Raw genomic sequence first — 21,359 nt, 5'->3', positions numbered from 1 at the left:
TCATAAGGGAGTTTATTAATGCCCAACTCCAATCTACCACCACAACTTTAAAAAATGGCCATTTTCTTCGATTTACTTCTGCAAACTGTCGATATCTTAACAAATGAAAAATTAAATATAAAAAACAAAGATAAAAAAGATATTAAATAAAGATAAAAAATGGTCTTTACTAATGATTTGATTGTGAATACCTTTTTAGTAATATGCTTATCGATAGAATATCATGTTCAGATGTAATCATTTCAGCAATTGATATTATTGATTCACCTTTTTTCATAACTAAGGCGTAGTACATGATCCTTTTACAATAAATATTGTATGGTTTACGAACAACTGATCCCGTCGCATCAAAATGAACTACATCATCAATATCGATCATTAATATCTATAATATCTAATTGTTCTTGTGAGAACATAATAGCATGTAATGGTAGACCGACATATCGAATATATGGGTCCTTATAACGTGAATCTTCTTTCACCCATTGCTGAAATAAATCAGACAAATCACTTGAACTTAGTACTCGATCATTTCGACAATTATGTTCAGATTTGACTTTCTGATATGTGGATAACAGTCTTAAGTCCTGCATATGTCCCTCTTGAGCAAATTCTGGATTTGTCTGCTTTGCAATTTCGCGCTGCATTGCTCTTGGAGGAATGTACTGTAGTTTTTCCTGTACAATCTTACGAGCGTTTCCTCTTAATGTACAAAAATGGTAGGACCTTCATGTTTTATTTCTTCGCATTTTGTGCTGGTAATAAAAAATGTGCATATGCCTTCGTCCAGTTTGACCAAAACAAATCTAAATGATATACAGTGACTTTTGTATCTACATCGTGCATAAGTCACATAGGAATCGAGATTTTTTCGGATTCCACCAAAAAATGCCAAAGGACAAGGAAATTTCAACGTGTGTAACATAAATTTACATATTTCTGCACGTACATTTTCTTTATTAATAGTGGAATCATCATGTTTTAAAGCACGTGTGTTTATATCAATTTCACCGTGATCAACACAATATTTTTGTTTTATTAATGGTGACTTTGAAGGAGATAGAATGGTTGAACTATATTCGTCACTTTCGCTATCAGATGTTTTAAATGTATCGCTATCCACGTCATTGTCGAAATTAGCAAAATTGTGTCCAGAAAAGAGTTATACATTTTTCTTCGTTATGCCTGATCTTTTAGGCGTTTCAATAATTTCAGTGCTTTGTCCATCTTCATCCTCTTCATTTTCTATTTTATTAATACATTCATACATGGAAATGCTTTTTCTTTCTTCTTTACATTTATTTTTTTCTGTGAACATTTTATGTACGATATCTTGCAAGTTGTGGATGTTTTTTTCCCATAGGTATTTATATAGCATTCTACTCTTATTATCACATTTTCTTTTTAATATTTTCGAAATTTGTAAATGCAACATTCATAAATTATTACAATAATATGTTTTATATAATTGACTTTAATTTTAAATCATTTGAAGAATTTCAGTTAGATTTCATATTTTTCACACATTACATATGTCGTTTCAAAAGTATGTGGTCTAATACAAAGATAGTGCGAATTAGATCAAATTTTTATTACCGTATTTCAGAAGCTTTCTTTAGTAGATTAAGTATAACAATATAGTGATCTGTCGATTAGTTTATGTTGGACAATGTACCAAAATAAATTCTACGGACGATGGATTTTATGTTTGGTCATATCAGCGAAAACAGAACTGAATAATTTCATCGTTTTTCGCATCTTTTGATATGATTTCGTTGCAATCTACAGGAGTTTTAGTATCGATTTATAATATCGATAAAATCTGAGTCTAATATTTCAATCAAAAAACAAAGAAACAGTCAAAACAATAAACGTATAAGGACACTCAAGGCGTTCACTTTAACGCACTGTTAAACAAGAATAATCGACAAATCATTCTGTATTGTCATATTTCAGCTAAGAAAGGCTCAATAGTAAAGATATGGCCAAATTCGCTCTATCTTTATGTTAGGCCACGTAGTTTATGAACGACTCTCGTATATTATATTTTTTTATTAGGTATACGGATATACTCACAAGATATACGGACATAAGAAAATTTGACACGAATGATACAGTCGAGTATCAAAATCTTCCTGCTTGCTAGGAGATTCAATTTTACATCAATTATAGGGAAGATCAAGGTAAGTTAATTAATTGATTATTTCTGTAATCTGTTAGAAAATAGCAGAAATAATCGATTAACCAACTTATTCCTTTAGCTAACTTGTCTTGATCTCTCTTATTTATAACTTGCATATTTTTTCGTTGGTCTACATATACAGGGTGTCTCTGAACTTTGGCACATGGGCTCCGTAGAGATATAGAGCTAAGTGAGAGGAACAAAAAGGTCCTTTGCCATAATATGAAAATCGTAGTTTTTTAATTATAACAGCGCAAAGTTAGGCATTTTCCACGCCCATCGCGGCCTATAGACGCTCCGCGGCAAGTTATGTGCATAAGGGCTAAGCGATAACGCGGTTCGCACTGACTGTCGCGATGGTGTCTTGGCGCTTTGACGCCGCATGACAGTTGGCGCGAACCGCGTTATCGTCCTATACTACATGGGCTGGAAAGTCTTTGGCTTAACAATGAAAAAACGATTTTTTTAATGAAAAAAGTGTTTCATTCCTCGACATAATCTCCATTTAGAGTAATGCACTTAGTATAACGGTCCGCTAACATTTCGATGCCGGTCTTATAGTGCTCGGTGTCAAGTCCCTCAAAATAGGCATTTGTTTCCAACTTGACCTCCTCATTCGAGTAAAATCTTTTACCAGCGAGCCACTGCTTCAGTCGGGGAAAAAGGAAATAGTTGCTGGGGGCCAGGTCTGGAGAATACGGGGGATGCGGGACCAATTCATAGCGCAATTTCTTTAATTTATCGGTCGTATCGCGAGCCGAGTGAGCTGGAGCATTGTCTTGATGAAACAAAATTTTTTTCTTTGCCAAATGTGGCCGTTTGACCTTGACCTCGTCGTCCAATCGATCCAGTAATGTACAGTAATATTCTTTATTGATAGTTTTACCATGTTCAAGATAATCAATGAATATTATGTTATGCGCATCCCAAAAATTACTGGCCAAAACCTTGCCGGCTGATTGTTGTGTCTTCGGGCGCTTCGGACGGCTTTCACCAGGCAATAACTGCCGCTGACTGCCGATTGGACTCCGGTGTGTAGTGATGGATCCATGTTTCATCCATTGTGACAAATCGACGCAAAAACTCCTTCTTATTGCGGTTAAACAGGGCCAGATTTTGCTTTAAAAGTCGAACACGTTCCGCTTTTTGCTCAATTGTCAAAAAACGCGGCACCCAACGCGCGCAAAGCTTTTTCATGTGTAAATATTCATGAATAATATGACCAACGCGTTCCTTTGAGATGCCTATGATGTTAGCTAGCTCACTCAATTTCATTTTGCGGTCATTCAACACGATTTCACTGATTTTCTGAATGTTTTCTGGAGTAACTGCCTCATTTGGCCTTCCTGAACGTGGTGCATCATTTGTGCTCGTACGGTTACGACGAAACTCAGCAAACCAATATTTGATAGTTGAATTCGGTGGGGCAGATGTGCCGTAACATTTATCAAGCCATGCCTTTGCTTCAACAGTGTTTTTTCCCATCAGGAAGCAATGTTTAATCAAAACACGAAATTCACTTTTTTCTATAGTAAAGATAAATTCAGAGGTAACGTCACTTCGAAAGCTATAACTTGTACACGAGTCAACGAAATATCATGAAATTTTTACAGCATCTAAGCTAAGGTTGGTACTCTATAGGAAATATAAGGATTTTTAGTTTGTGGCACCATCTATATGTCAGGCCAAAGACTTTTCAGCCCATGTAGTACACACAGCTTGCCGCGGAGCATCTATAGGTCGCGCTGGGCGTGGAAAACGCCTAACTTTGCGCTGCTATAATTAAAAAACTATTACGATTTTCACATTATAGTACAGGACTTTTTTGTTCCTCTCACTTAGCTCGATGTCCCTACGGAGTCCGTGTGCCAAAGTTCTGAGACATCTGTATTCTAATAACTGATAACTATATACACATGCAAACAAAATCTCCTTATCACAAAACATAGAGATCCTTCTCCTCTTCCGTAAAATTTGATGTCTGAAATATTTGACATGCTTTGGCATATTGCTTCAGCAATATTGCTGATCGTAGATTGCGAAATATGCCATTTCTGAGACATGGTGATACAAAGCTTATCCTTTACTATTTACTTTAAAATTTAATTATATATAAGCTCTACTCGAGCAAACTTGCATAAGCCACAACCGGGATGTCACATCAACAGTAATAACAATTGACAGTGCGTGATTTCGTCTATCTAGACGCGGAGACTGCCTACGAAGACGTGACGAATATTGGATTGGAAGCACTGCAGAAACGCTTGTCAATTGTTTTTACTAGAAATTAGGAGTGGAGTGTAAGGCCCCTTGTACAATGCCAGGCAACAAGCAATACGAATAAAAATAGACCAATCACAATCGACTATTACAAGAATAATCTATTGTGATTGGTCTATTTTTATTCTTATTGCCTGTTGCTTGGCATTGTGCAAGGGGCTTAAATCTACTCCGACAGATAATCAAGTAAGATCGCGCAAACAGTTGTTTTTGATACTCCTGTAATGTGATATTCCTGATTGTTATCCGTAAAAGTTTGCTTCAATAGATCAGAGACATAACTGATCTTTAAAGTCAATTATGATAAGAAATAAGCATTACATTAATATAATCCATAAATCGAATATTTCATAATATACCATTAACGTTATTATTGAAGCAATAAACCAAAGTATGTCAAATATTTCAGATACTAAATTTAACGGAACAAGCCAAGGATCTATATGTTATATGGTGAAATTTTATTTATATATATATATAGTTATTAGTTATTAACATATAAATAGGTAAGCGGAAGGGTATGAGTATATAATTTGGATAAAATAAAATAATGCAAACGTAGCTTATAAATTGCTAAAGCAGTAATTAAAGTTTCCATTACAAGTAATCAGAAAATAATAAAATATTTTATCTTCAAAATCAACTAAATCCACCTAAAAAAAATATGGCAACAACGCAAAAAGCAAAGTATACTTTTATGGAAAGACATCAAACAGTTTAAATAGCAAAGAAAAAAAAATATGGTAATGTCTCATAAAAATATACCTATATATAATATCTAAGCACAGATAAATTACAACGCAACAAAATAATAGCATAATCGTGTTTTAAAGAAATGATCTATTTTAGAAACATTATAATGCAATAAAATAATAGCATAATCGTGTTTTAAATAAATAATCTATTTTAGAAACTGAATATTACAAGACGCTGAAATGAATAAAGCTGTTGGTCATTTTTTTGCAGTCAGCAATACCCCAATAATATCAGACAAATTTTATTTATTTTCAGAGCTATGCAGAATATTAAAGCCAAATTAAAGCCAAATAGGATAATTATAGATTTTTTTAAGGTATCTGGTAATCTTTGCAGAAATATATATTTTTCTTTAGTATCTTGTAGAATATGTTAAAATACATTGAAGTATGTCTAAGTTATAATTTTGAAATGAACTTAAACATGAAAAAGTGGAAATTCTATGAAAATATGAAGACAATATGTGATTTTACTTTTTACTTAATCTTTATGCTAAATACTTAAAATTACGTTCATTGATAGCAATGCACTTTTTAAAACGAGCAACCACGGATTGTGAGGAACTTTCAATTTTACCTGACGTGATAATAGTATAAGCTCCAACAACGAAGATATGTTTTTCGTAAGCTGGGATATTTTATATATATATACACACACACACATATACGCATTTCTCAACGGATCATACAAGGCTTATATTAAGATATAAGATATGATACAAACAAGAAAATTGGTTTAAGAATAACATGAAGAACCGAAGAAGTATATGAAAAGTATATGAAAATATTAATATCATACTTATATCAGTCGAACTAGGGACTAATTTTCAATATTGACAAAAAGGTATTACATCGAGTTTTCATAAGCATAAAAACTATAACAAAAATATAAAATAATTATTTACAAATTTCTGAACGCTTGTTCCCAAACATCTTTAAAAAGATTATACAAAATACATTTTAAGAAGAACAAAATATGTGACAATTGTTTATGCGAAATAAAATGAGGATGATATTAATTTCAGAGTATATATCTCTTTTGTATCATATGCATTGTATCATATACAGAATTGAAAGCACGATTTCTGATACTTCAAAAGAATCTACATCGCATGTAACTTTAATACCAGAGTGTGAAAATATATTGGCACAAAGTGTTGTGACTGCCGGAAATAATTATAATCTGTCTGAGTGTGGTGGTATCCACACAATTCTCGGGGAGAACGAAAGTGTTCCGGGACGATATTGCTATTAAACTAACTTTTTTCTTTTTTCCCACATGCCAGAGAGTGAGAAAACATTGTCAGTTTTTGGCACAGAGCGCTGTGAGTGCCGGAAATAATTATAATCTGTATGAATGATTATATGTGCGTAATTTTCAGGAATTACAACTTTTTTATAATGTCATGTCATATTTAACACAAATTTATCTTTTATATGTATTTACATTTATATTAAGTGGTTTTTTGTTAAATAAAAGCTATTTTCAATTTTCGCTCCAAGAACGCTCCAAACTTCAACGACGTCCATAAACTACGTTTATACGACGACGTTAATTCGGTTTAGGTTAGGGTCCACGAGACCAATGCACCAATAAAAGTACAGCTTTGTAGTATGTCACTGGTTCTCACTAAATCCAGCATAAAACAAGAAATGCATAGAAATTAAATACAATTAAGTTTCATTTTATAAAAATTAAAAAGTAACGATTAAAGTAACGGACGTTTCGTTACTCGTTACAAAAAAAATGTATCGCCGTTACTGACTTTTTCGTTACTGACACCAAAAAGTAACGGCGTTACCTAATCGTTACTCAGAAAAGTAACGATACCAGTAACGGCGTTACAAGTAACGCGTTACTTCCCAACCCTGCTGACAGAATAGCTGCGAAAAGCTGCTAAGTCACTGTACTTTATCGATAACCAGTGATATAATAATTTCATACACGATAACTATACTTTATCTATATGATAATATTGTGAAGTGCATTATATTGATGCTTCTGCGCGTAATTAAAATATCATATCAGGTGTAGTAAAAAGAAATCCATTATTTTTCCAATAGATGGCTTTAGTTATCTGTATCTCGCGTTGTATAAGTCCGATCGGGTTCCACTAGATGGCGTTAGAAAGATGAGATTTCGTACTAAAAAAACTTTGTTGACAGTTTTGTGATTAGTTGACTCAGTTTTGTTTGAGCGAGCGTCAAAGATGGACACTAGCAAAGAGAAAATACGCTATATTTTACAGTTTTTCTTCGATAAAGGCGAAAACGCAAGCTAGGCGGCTGAAAATGTGAATAGTGTTTATGGTCCTGATACTGTAACAGCCAATCACGCGCAATTTTGGTTTCGTCGATTCCGTTCCGGTAATTTCGATGTCAAAGATGCACCACGCATTGGAAGGCCAATTGTCGAAAATATCGATAAAATCATGGACATTGTCGAGTCCGACCGTCATGTAAGCACTGTTTCGATTGCCCAAGAGCTAAAGATTGCACAAAAAACCGTTTGGAACCATTTGAATAAGGCTGGATACAAAAAGAAGCTCGATGTATGGGTGCCACACGAGTTAACGCAAAAAAACCTCATGGACTGAATTTCCATCTGCGAATCGCTGCTGAATCGCAACAAAATCGACCTATTTCTGAAGCGGTTGGTCACTGGTGATGAAAAGTGGATCACTTACGACAATGTCAAGCGAAAACGGTCGTGGTCGAATCGCGGTGAGCCGGCGGAAACGGTGGCCAAGCCAGGATTGACGGCCAGGAAGGTTTTGCTGTGTATTTGGTGGAATTGGCAGGGAATTATCTACTATGAGCTGCTCCCCTACGGCAAAACTCTTAACTCGGAACTGTACTGTCAACAATTGGACCGTCTGAAGGAAGCAATCGCCCAGAAGCGGCCAGCTTTGGCCAATAGGAGAGGAATTGTGTTCCATCAGGACAACGCCAGGCCACACACATCGATAGTGACTCGCCAGAAGCTCCGGGAGCTTGGTTGGGAGGTTCTTGTGCATCCACCTTATAGTCCGGACCTGGCACCAAGTGATTACCATCTGTTCCTGTCCATGGCGAACAATTTTGCTGGTGAAAAATTCGCTTCAAGAGAGGCTTGTGAAAATCGACTGTCTCAATTTTTTGCCAATAGGGACGAGGGCTTCTATGAGAGAGGCATAATGAAATTACCTTCAAAATGGCAACAAGTTATCGAACAAAACGGCGCATATTTGATCTAAATCGGATCATTCTAACTATGGTAATTAAAGCCTTCAATTTCATGCAAAAATAATGGATTTCTTTTTACTACACCTGATACAAACTGAAGAAAAAATGCCTAATAACCAACGATACTCTGCGACACCGAATGTGCCGGTTCGATACCCGGACACGTAATTAATAAAACTATAATAAATCACGGACGGATTGAAAGCGAATACTCGGTCTCGTTAAGCCAATGTTTTTATCATTTCTATCGTTTTTTAACGAGACGTTAATGAGCTGATTCGTGTTGCCTGATATGTAGCGGGATGAAGTTATTAATTAATCATTGCAATTATTCACTACACCACCGCGAACACGAACAACGATGCTATTAGCCTTTATTCAAGTCCAAGGTCGGCAAACTCGAATCACTTCTCAGTCAAGGGAGTGAAAAAATATCACCTTGTTTCACAATAAACATAATCACAGCGTTATTGCGAACTGTTAATTTAAGTAATATCTTCGGAAGTCACGCGTAGTAGTATCGAAGTATCAATAATCCACATGTTAGTATACACGTATTGTGTAAAAATGTGGACTGGAACAGACGGATCATTCAACGATAATCGATGACCTTCATTAGTTTGCTAATTAACAAGGGTCGCGAGAACACGCTTGTGTTCTCGCAACCCCTATCAGGATCGCAAACTATTGGTAACACTACCAGTACATTATTCTTAAACTTCTAAAATGTGATGCAATGCAACCGCATTGAAACATGACTCACAAGACGAATGCTCACGTATACGCACGAGTGTTGAATAATGCATGTGAGTTTGACAATACTGCAACAGCTAACAAATAATATCGCGATAAATTGCTGTATAATTTATGAAGCTCCGATGCAAATAGTAGCAAGTTGTAAGTTATAATTATTTAGTTCACAATTACCATTCCTACGTGATTGATGGCGTAGATACGTCGGTATTTAACAATACGTTGATTGCGATTAGAGACTAGCGCGAATCAAGGATGTGTCAAATCGTTGAAATCCCACCAGACTTGAATTAGTCCGTAGAAATTTAACTTCAAGTTAGCAACATAATTAGTAATACGACTCGTAAGAACTAGTGTATTAAGGTGAATAATTTTAAACTGCGACAGAGTGACAACGTACAATGACACGAGTCATCGAAATATTTCGCGTGCTATGCGCGACAACGTATGAGATGGATCAACTTTCTGTCTCAATTTATCCTAAGTCTAAATTATGACCTTATTAACTCTTTTTAATTAGGCAAATCTGTGTTAATTGATTCCTTTTGAGAATTACGAAAATGTATTGCTTTAACTGGAAGCAGATATCTCTACTGGCCAGCTATCAAAAAGAATTAATAAATGCACAAATCAAATGTGATTTTCCGATAATATGCGCATATTCCGGCAATATGCGACATTTATATTTCAATTTGCATAATACGGAATTCTCAAATAGAATTTGAATCAAGTAAGATTTGATTAGAGTTCGAATAATTCGCACATTTATTTACCGTATCTCTACTGATTCATGCTTGAATTAAGTATTAAAGTAATCAGGAAAGATCAACGTGACAGTTCAACGTGTTAATTTTTATATCACTAAGGTTAATTGTAAATGAAGAATAATGTCCGTTGCAAAATGATTTCTCAGGTATTAGAAATAACTATAGCGGCCAACCGCTGACGAAATAATCATCCATACTATAAACAAACTAATATAATAGTATAATAGTTTCAATATTCATTCGACGTATGGTTATCGGGATTTTTTTATCGCATGTGAAGTTTTTACACGTTGAAACATCGTGACTATTGATTTATTCGACGAGACACCGAGGCTGTGTAATATTTTCATTTTTCTTTTCTTTACCTTTTTCACTTTTGTTTTATTGTATTTTTTGTTTTTTTATTTATGCTTATTTATTTATCTTTCTTATTTACTCTTTTCTTAAAATATTATTCCATTCTTTCACGTGCGACTTTATATTTTACGTTATAAAAATATGATTTCTGGATAAAAAAAAGTATAAAAGAAAGTTTAATCGAATTAACTCAAATTGAATTACTTAAAACTCAATTTCAGAGTTTTATATGCTACATAAAAAATGCAAAAGAAATTATGTCACAAATACATGAACAGTTCAGTTTTGCTAATTTTTTTTACTATTGACCAAATTTTTAAGTTTGGACCTTCCTTTCATCAGGTTGTTAATCTGATTCACTTTTTATTGAATTTCATCATTTCGATTACAACTCGTGCAATAAATTTTACATGATCGTGAGACTTGATTCTTCCCGCTCGATTTTTCGCATTCGCAACGTAATACAGGAAATTATATCGGTCCTGCAGCTTCCCCTAAGAAATTCACTTTGCGCTCTGAAACGACATAACTTGGGTCGAAATGTACTGTAACGATAAAATTAAATAACTGTGTTATTATTAACGTTAACGTTAACGTGATATAAATCGATTTTGAAGTTACGCCTGAGAACAATACAATTCTCAAGACAGATCCATTCGCGCGTATTCGTCCACGCTGTTTTGCGCTATAAAAATAGCGAAATGGTCGTATCCCACACAGCACACTTTATCTCAGGGACATCTGACAGATATCATTTTGGGATACCACAAAATCTTGAGGATATACAAATGTCCGCCGTTTTAGATCTTACAGATATCCTATGGATATCCTTTTTAATATATACACTGTAAAGTAAAAGCGTGTACGGGTTAATGTGTAGAAAAATTTATTTTTAATGATTTTCAAGTACATGGATTTGTTGTACTCCATGAGAAGCAAAATGCTATACCATTAATGAGTCCAGTCACCACCAGCATTGATAATTGTCTAGCATCTCCGAGGCATACTTTCCAATAAGTTGACTGCGTATTCGTTCGGTAAAGACCTCCAAATGAGACGAATTTGTCGTATCAGCTGCTTCAAAGTGCACACTCTTTTTCCTCGAAGCTTGTGCTTGAGATATACCCACACATTTTCAATGGGATTTGCATCTGGCGACTGCGATGGCCAATCAAGTGTGACGATGCCAGACTGCTCTTTCCACTCGGTGCAAAGCTTGCTCCAGTGTTTTGGGTCGTTGTCTTCCTGTAAGATCCAGTCCTCGTTTTTTTTTATGAAAGTAGTATGGGGGTAGGTATGGCCAGTCAAAACATGCCTCCTCCACTCGACCCTTCGGCGCCGGCCCGGTGGGCATGGTCTAGTGGCGCTGGAGGGTCGAGTGGAGGAGGAATGTTTTGAGTGGTCATACCTATCCCCAAGGCTGAAAATGACAGAAATTTGAATCACCAGAATAAAAATTAGCGTAATCTACATATTAAATTTTTATTATTCATATTAGGCTTTGTTAGTGATTCTAGCTCTTGGTCAGGTGGTTAATTTGCATATTACTTTTGGAAAAATCTCCTTGGGCACTCTGCGAGGCTCGAACCCGGGACCTCATCTCTCGAGTCAAACGTCTTACCACTACTCTACTGCTATAGCAGTTAGTCCCGGCCACCGAAGGCAAAGCATCTTGTAGCTCGGCCTGAGATTACAAGAAATGTTCAAAATGTTCCCCATTGACCGTTTGACAGTGTGTTTGACAGGTCACAGTTGAAAACGTCATATCCGAACGTAAAATTTTTCAATATTGACACTTTTAGGTCAAAAGTATGGATTTTCAGTCCTAAAAAAGTCCGGTTTGACCTTAATAATAATCTTAACTCATGACCTTGAGAATAAGGGCAAGGTCACGGTTAAATGTTCCTTGTTGATCTCTACATTCTTATTCTTATGCATAACATTGCTCCCTAGCAGATGCATTTTCGAAGATATTCGCGTTTTCAGCCTAAAACAAGCTTAGATCTTTATGTGATCTTCAGAGGTCAAACTTGGCAGTGTTCAAGGTCATAATCGAACGTAAAATTTTCCGCTCTTTTCATTTCTGGAGTCAAAAGTATGGGGTCCCGTTAAAAAAAATTGACCTGACCTTGAATAACTTTCAAGGTCATTGTCAAGGTCAAATCCAAGGTCACCTTCAGATAGCCAGGAAAAAATCATAAAAACCTAGTACTTCGCATTTTTTCTGGGACTCATATTTTTCGAGTTATTCTGTTCTTCCCTTTTATAACACCCTGTATACATACATACAAACAAATGTTTCGGATAAAATTTATTTGTTTTTTCCGGTAGAACCCAAATATGCAACATTTTATAGGCGGTTTCGTTTAAAATTATGAAGTTACTCCCGTCTCTCCTTAAAAGGGAAACAGGGACGGCTTTACGTTTATGTAGTTAGAGAGGCCTCTCGAATACATGAAACTTCCTTATGAAGAATTTGTTGATTTGATATATTGGGTTGTCCGGAAAGTTTGTGCCGATTTTGAAGGAAAATTGAAACGCAGGAGATTTAAATTTTAGTATATATTTATTAAATTATATAGGTGCCATTCTGTTTTACAACCTTTCTCCATCTTTCAGGCAACTTGAAAATTGCGTCCTTCCAGAATCTCTCAGGTTTTTCAGCGAAAAACTTTTCTACGTGATTTTTTATTTCGACCAAAAAGTTGAAGTTTTTTCCATTAAGGGAATTTTGTAATGATCGAAATAGGTGGAAATCAGAGGGCGCGAGGCCTGGTAAATGTGGTGGATGGGATAGAACATCCCAACCGAGCTCCAACAACTTTTGTCGAGTTATCAAAGACACATGAGGCCGTGCATTGTCCTGATGAAACACGACGCCCTTCCGATTCGCTATTTCTGGACGTTTTTGTTCAATTGCTGTCTTTAATTCGTTTAATTGGGAACAATACTTCTCTGAATTTATCGTCTCGTTGTTTGGTAAAAGCTCATAATACAGGATCCCTTTCCAATCCCACCAGACACAAAGCATGACCTTCTTTGGATGAAGACCGGCTTTTGGGGTGGCTAAAGGAGGTAATCATTCCGCTTTCCCCAATATCTTTTTCGCTCAACATTATTATAAATGATCCATTTTTCATCCTCCGTCACTACTTGCTTCAAAAATAGTGTCTCCTCGTTGCGTTTATAGAGCGAATCGCAAATGAAAATACGATCCATCAGATTTTTCTCCGTTAAATCGTGGGGAACCCATACATCAAAACGGTTTATGTAGCCAAGCTTCACAAAATACTCGTGGATGGTAGATTTTGACATATTTAACATTTCTGCTAATTTACGTGTCGTATAGCGTGGGTTATTCTCGATCAGTGTTTTAATCTGATCTTCATCTGTGGTGGAGGGCCTAGACGGACGTTCTTGATCTTTAAGGTTAAAATCACCAGCTTTAAACCTAGCAAACCACTTCCGCACAGTTCTTTCAGCTACAGCACCTTCGCCATAAACAGCGCATATCTTGTTTGCCGCTTGTGTGGCATTTTTGCCTTTCCGGTAAAAGAAAAGCATTAAATGCCTAAAATGCACTTTGTTTTCTTCCATATTCAAAGGCGTATAAAACTAACAAAAATTAACGTATCGTAACCAAATTTTTTTCCAAATATGCCTGAAGTACCGTCTTTTACGATATGTACGCATATTATTTGTTTTCAATCGTTCTGATATATTCAGACCTGTCCTTATGCCACCTACCAAAAATCGGCACGAACTTTCCGGACAACCCAATATATTTTTAAAGTTATGGACTTATAACACTTTACGTGGGCCACCCTGTATATATGGTCTCACTTTCCGTCTTGCTTCGTTTCTTCATCTGCCTTAAAAATCCATATATCTCACACAACACACGTTATCCTAGGGGCATCCTACAACAATATCCTAAGGATATTGTTGTAGGATGCCAATATACAAACGTCCGTTGTTTTAGATCATACAGATATCCCACGGATATCTCTTTTAGTAGCAATTCTTCGAAACTAAAAATTTCTAAAAAGGAACTGAAAGTTATTAAAAGGGATATCCGCAGGATCTAAAACAGCGGATATTTGTATATCCCCAAGATATTGCGGTATCCCAGAATGATATCTATCGGACGTCCCTGAAATAAAGTGTGCTATGTGGAATATACTATCGCAATCGTACTATCGCAATCGATACCGTTGCATATCTCATTATGCAACGCGTAAAAGTATTATTAATTATATTTGGAAAATTGCCTATACGGCCGATAAATAATGAACGAAACCAAATCAATAATATACTCGTCTCGATTTACTTTTACTTACCATATCTTTGATAACTGAATTATTAATTAAATAATGTGACGGTCACCGGTGACTGATACACTAAATCCCGCATAAAATATAATTAATTACATTTGAAAAATTGCTTGTATGGCCGATAGAGAGCCAATGGAATCAAATGAATAATACATGCGACTCGATTTATATTTTTCTATCGTATCGATTAACTTATTATTTAAACACCGGTGACGGCACTACGATACTGCACACTCATTAAGTCGCGCATAAATACAACAAATTGCATTTGGAGAAATCAGCAGTATGGCCGAGAGGGACATAAAAAGAACATACATGCACCTCGAATTACATTGATTTATTATTGATGAATCAATCATCAGTTGAACTCGAGCAATAAGCAGAAGTCAACGTGCCAACGAGCGTGTCATATGATCCTTATCATAAATCTTCATCGATATTAATAATCGACGTAAGTGCGACACCATCCGACGTCGTGTGACACCGTCATCTCGTCATTTCAAACATTTTTTCGTCATATTCCACACGGTACGTCGCATTCATCTCTGTCGTCGCTACCGTGATACAAGTGTCACCATAATAGTAGACCAGTTCCCCTTGTGCAACAAGCCGGTTAACAAGTGCGGCTCAGCGTATCGCTAAGTGACTGTTAAGGGAAAACACGGCTGTGACGGGCCCAAAAAGGCCCTTTTTCATGAATTTTTTTTATTACTTAATGAATTATTTAAAGATTAGGGGAAGAGTATATTATTAAGGACACTATTAAGGACAATTTGAAGTAGTTTTATACAAATTTTTATTAAAAAAGAATAAAAATTAACAAAGATATATACAACAAAGTGCCGGTCCGTAAAAAATTCTTCTTCCAACAATGGATTCGATATCTCTGGCATGGTTCATGTGAAAAAAAATCAAATATTTTCTTAATTCGCATAAATGTAGTTTTTGTTAAGCGTAGCCGTTTTTTGAATTAATTTTTCTCAAAAGAGCCGCATGTTAAAAAAAACTCGAATTTTCTAAAACTTTTTTTCATTCAAGGGGTCTTAAAAAATAGTAATTTTCAAAATAAAAAAGAACGGCTACGCTTAACGCTTAACGAAAACTATATTTATGCAGATTAAGAAAATATTTGATTTTTTTTTCACATGAACCATGCCAGAGATATCGAATCCACTGTTGGAAGAAGAATTTTTTATCGGCACTCTGTTGTATATATCTTTGTAAATTTTTATTATTTTTTAATAAAAATTTGTATAAAACTACTTCGAAATGTCCTTAACATATCTCAACCTTAAATAATTTATTAAGTAGTAAAAAAATTCGTGAAAAAGAGCTTTTTTGGGCCCGTCACAGTGATGTTCCCCCTTAATCCATTCATTCATACGCGCAAAACCCGCGCGTCTTTGCCCCGAGATAAGTGTGGCTTGATCTATATTTTCAGTGAGCGCATGCGATCGAGAGTCATAACTCCTCATTGTCGTCATCATCACCATCATAGTCTACGACAACGATGACCCGGCGAATAATGAATTAATAGAACGATTAACATTGCACACACAGGTGTTTATGGCGCCATGTTACTTGGCCTTCGGTCGTCTGCTCAAAGTCCCGATGGTAGGCATAATGACCACCGCCTTCCACGACTGGCTCAACGAAGTGTCCGGCAATCCATGCAATCTCGCCTTCATCCCGAACCTATTTTCGGCGTTCAAGCAAGACATGAACTTCAAGGAGCGATTCATCAACTTTCTCATGACAAATATGATCTCCATACAGATCCACTACTATACGAGCTTCCAGGTGGAATATGTGAGGAAGTACTTTGATATCGAAAACACGTCCATCAAGGAGCTGTACAACGATGTATCTTTGTATCTGGTGAACACGCATCCCGCATTGCACGGAATCAGGCCGTACACGCCATCTATAATCGGGGTGGGCGGTTTGCACATCAAGGGTGATGGTGATCCGTTATCGCAGGTACGTTTGAACAAATTGGCTTTCTCAATTATTTGCAACGTGCGTATCCCGGAATCTTCCTCGGCTGCAATAAAGTACGACCGCAGAGAAACGATTTATCGTTAGTATTGTTGCGAACGCAGTTCCATTTGTCTCTGCTTTTCGTTCGGCTGGAATGACGAAATGTCGGGACGTGCGATAGATGAAAAACGGTTGCCGCTCTGTCGAGTGAAATATAAAATTCATCGATAGACCGATGTGGAAACGATCAAAACGGAGAGAAAACTAGAGCCAGATGTGTGTGAGTGTTTCACGGCTAAAGATAAAAATTATAGATTAAAAATAAACATAAAATAATATTTAATAATATTTATAATATTTAAACATATAAAACATATTAATAATATTTAAACATATAAAAATAAACATTATAAAAGATAGAAAATATACATTTTGATATTCAATAGAATATTTTTCTTTAGTCTGCGCATCAATAAGAAATGATTTATTCGTGATTGTTTAGAACACTATAGAAATTTTATTAATTTTTTTTATTAATTTTTTTATTAATTTATTTAAAAATTGCGAAAAATATCGCGTCCTGGTACGTTAATGATCTGCGTATAAATGGAGTTTGAGAATATATTAAAAATTATCATTACGATAATTATCAGAAACATAGCACTCTTCCCGGAGAAAACGAAACTAGCCATTCTAACTGGCTTTTATACGGGTCATTGCAGACTAAAGTACCATCTGCATCCGGAGCAAAAAATTGTTAGAGCCATCCTCATGAAGCATAAGGCCCCGATAAGGCTGAAAGATGCCTTAAAAAAGGATGCCTCATTATTATCACATCAGGCCCCGAAATGGATCTTTTAGGGATATTTTAGATTTTACGAAATAAGGCTTTGATAGGAAAAGTTGAGAAAGGCCTTAGAAGAATTATTTAAGGATACCTTAGATTTTATGAAATAACGCTTTAACATGGAAAATTGATGTGGAAGGATCTTTAGAAGGATCTTTTAAGGATGCTTTACTAGGTACGCAACCAAGTTTCCGGGTTTTTCTGATCAATGAAAAATGGAAAATTTCAAGAGAAATACAAAAAAAATGGTTTATTCAAAGTATTGTCCCTCGCTAGCTACACATTTTTGCCATCTCTCTGGCAATACATGAATACCGCGACGATAAAACGACGCGTCTTTGGACCGAAACTATTCATCCAACTAATTTTGCACTTCTTCGAAATTGGCCAAGTGTTGCCCAGCCAAGCCATGCGCCATCGACCGGAACAAGTGATAATCGGAAGGGGCCAGGTCTGGCGAATACGGCGGGTGCGGTAGCAGATCCCATTTCAGCGGTTTGATGGTGTCCTGGACGATGGAAGTGCAATGGCACGGAGCGTTGTCGTGCTGCAATATCACTCGTTCGTGTCTCGTGTCCCATTCTAGCCGTTTTTCGAGCAATGCATGGTTCAAATTGATCAGTTGTTGTCGGTAGCGATGCCCATTGACATTTTCGCCCGGTTTCAGCAGCTCATAGTACACGATTCCTTTCTGGTCCCACCAAACGCAGAGCATTGTCTTCTTTCTGAAGCGATTTGGCCGTGCCGTCAATGTTGATGCTTCTCCAGGTGAAAGCCACGATTTTTTGCGTTTGGGATTCTCAAAATATATTCACTTCTCATCGCCAGTAACAATTCGATGCAGGAAATTCTTTCTTTCATGTCGCAAAGGCATAATTTCGGAAGTGGCTCTTCGATTTTCCATCTGTCTCTCAGTCAACTCATGCGGCACCCATTTTCCTTCCTTTTGAGTTTTTCCCATGGTATGTAAACGTTTGGAAATACCTTGGCGAGTCATGTTAATGCCTCCGCAAGTTGATCTTGTATTTGCGTATCATCTTCATCCAATAACGCTTGCAGATCGGCGTCCTCAATTGTTTTTGGTCTTCTGGAGCACTCCTTGTCCTCAGTGTCGAAATCGCCACTTCTGAAGCGTTTAAACCAATCTTCACAGGTAGTTTTCGATGATGCATGTTCGTCGTAGGCCTCCTCAAGCAAACGACGTGCTTCAGCTGCACTTTTTTTCAAATTAAAGCAGAAAAGCAAAGCTTCCCGCAAATGCTGTTTATTTGGTACGAAACTCGACATCTTTGTTGTTAGAAAAAATATTTTTGCGTTGCGATATGTGTTGGTATTACTACTGGTTATTGTTAACAGATGTCCAAGCTATAAAAAAAACACAACTTCAGACATGTATGTCGACTACATGTGTCGTTAGCGCTATCCATGTGTGAAACCCGGAAACTTAGTTGCGCACCTAGTAGATATACAAAGTCAAGTTCTGTTATAAAAAATTAATAAGATCTAAAGCGTGTAATAAAATTGTCATAGTTTAATATTGTTTTAGTAAGTACGCTCTATCTAATTTTTTTAAAGATTTTTTAATTATATTAAAAACAAATTTTATTAGTTTTATTAGTTGCCATATTCATTAGCTTCTTCCAAGAACTTTTCTAGTATTGCCTTCGTTTTAAAATGCAGTAAACTTTAATAAAAATAGTAGCAGGATTTTTATATATAAAGAATGCTATATTTTATTGTGAGGTATGCTATATTTTCAAAATAAGAAATTCTTGTTGTATACTAAGGTTGTAAATAAATAAAGAAATTATAGTCTAAATTTCTCAGAATGAAAAAAACCAATATTTTTACTCAAGCAATAATAAAAATATTTCCTTATAGGGTCCTATCAGTATTGCTTTATAAGGACCCGTTAAACTATTTGTTATACATCTTGCAGGGCCCTTGTCTTTCTATTCCTATTACGGCCCGATTAATGTTAGGGAGAAATAATCAAAGCCTGATTTACACTGTATACGAATATAATATAATCATCAAAAAATATCATAAATTTTTCACGATTTATTCAACGATTATTCAACGATTTTCTTTCAACGTCATCGGAGGACACATTGGATTTTTATTTTCATTATAAAAGTTCCAAGCGACACCTGAGAGGTTCTATTTTAAAGATTCTTCGCGAAGAAAAAATTGACAAAGTGGCTATTAATTAAATTCTCTTTCCAAAGATTTTCTTACTCTTTGAACAACGCAGATTGAAGATTTCACGACAGCCCTTTGTAGCCGGGGCTTAGAAATAATCGTCACGAATTATTCATTCTAAAGAGATCTGTCTGCAGGAAATGCAGAAATGGCTGGACGAAAGCAAGGACGGCTGCATATATTTCACGTTCGGCTCCATGGTCAGGATCGAATCTTTCTCTAAGGAGTTGATAGAAACATTCTACGCGTCGTTCAAGAAGATTGCGCCGGTCCGCGTGTTGATGAAAATTGCAAGGAAGGAGGATCTGCTCCCGGGATTGCCAAATAACGTGATGATACAGCCGTGGTTTCCGCAAGTCGCCGTTCTTAGTACGTAATTACGGGGTCCGTTGCGCGACCGCAGTATCAAGGTGCTAGATTTTAGCCCGTTTCTTATTAATCGTCATTAGAACGGTCATTTGTATTCCGTATGAATTGGCGTGTTTTCAGCACGCGACGGCATTTGCATATATTAGGTGTACAAATGAATAATCCAATTTTTTCAGCTACATTCAAGGTTTATTTTAAAATAAAGTAAATTAAATTGTTCAATCAAAGTATTCTCCGTTGCTTTCTATAACTTTAAGCCATCTTTCAGGCAGCTGATGAATTCCATCTCGGAAAAATGTTACGTCTTTGGACACGATAAAGTCGTTAAGCCATTTTCGAATCTCATCCACTGATTGGAAGTGCATATCGGACAAGGCGTGTTGCATCGACCGGAACAAATGATAATCGGATGGAGCAATGTCTGGTGAATATGCCGAGTGCTGCAAGACGTCCCAGCCAAGACTCATTATGGTGTCTTTTGTATTAGAAGCAATGTGTGGCCTGGCGTTGTCATGCAACAATTTCATTGGACGTTCTCCTTTGCCAATATACGGGCGTTTTCATTCCAATTCTTGACTCAAGCAGATTAATTGATGTTGGTAGCAATCCGCAGTAACTGTTTCACCCGGTTCCAACAACTCATAATAAAGCACACTCTTGATATCCCATCAAATGCAGAGAAGAACCTTCTTTCCGAAGTGACTGGGTTTTGCGACCGATTTTGATGATTCGCCGGGATTTACCCATGACTTTCTGCGTTTCGGACTGTCATAAAGTATCCATTTCTCATCGCCCATAACGATTTTCCACAAGAAAAACTTTCGACGCTGCTTATTGAGAAGAGAAAGACACGCTGCTACTCGTTGATTTTTGTTGGTTTCAGTGAGTTCATGTGGAACCCATTTTCCTTTCTGGATCTCTCCCATCTCATGTAGGCGTTTGGAAATCGTTTGCTGCGTTACTCCCAACTGTTCTGCAAGCTCTTTTGTGTTTGTGCCGAATTCTCAGCGAGCAGTTGTTCCAAATCATCATTATCGCACTTCGGAAGGCCTCCAGGGCGTTGTTTGTCGATTAGGCTGAAATTATCGCTTTTAAACCACTTAAACCAAAATGCGCACACATCGTACGATACAACACCTTCGCCGAGAAAGAAACAAATCGATTCGCACGCTCTCTGCAGCATTTTTCCTTGTTGGAATTCGTAAAGAATGCAGTGTCGGATATGCACCTTATCTGTTGCCATTTTCAACTGTACTGAACTGAATACTTTTGAAGGTTATGTTGGGCCTTTCGCCAAACTATATGTTC

At 36.4% G+C, this 21,359-nt stretch overlaps 1 protein-coding gene across 2 annotated transcripts in view; it reads left to right on the top strand.

Annotated features, from left to right (window-relative positions):
* The window catches only part of LOC105189428 (UDP-glucuronosyltransferase), a 62,307-nt gene that overhangs the window by 30,953 nt on the left and 9,995 nt on the right, over positions 1 to 21,359 (top strand). For both annotated transcript variants that reach the window (XM_025304133.1, XM_025304132.1), the window contains 2 exons: positions 16,214 to 16,633; positions 19,820 to 20,051. In XM_025304133.1, coding sequence (XP_025159918.1) covers positions 16,214 to 16,633; positions 19,820 to 20,051 — 652 coding nt within the window. The remainder of the gene's footprint in view (positions 1 to 16,213; positions 16,634 to 19,819; positions 20,052 to 21,359) is intronic.

Source organism: Harpegnathos saltator, unplaced genomic scaffold (genome assembly GCF_003227715.2).
Source record: "Harpegnathos saltator strain DR-91 unplaced genomic scaffold, Hsal_v8.6 scaffold59, whole genome shotgun sequence".
Taxonomy (NCBI): domain Eukaryota; kingdom Metazoa; phylum Arthropoda; class Insecta; order Hymenoptera; family Formicidae; genus Harpegnathos; species Harpegnathos saltator.
This window is presented reverse-complemented; position numbering and strand designations above follow the sequence as displayed.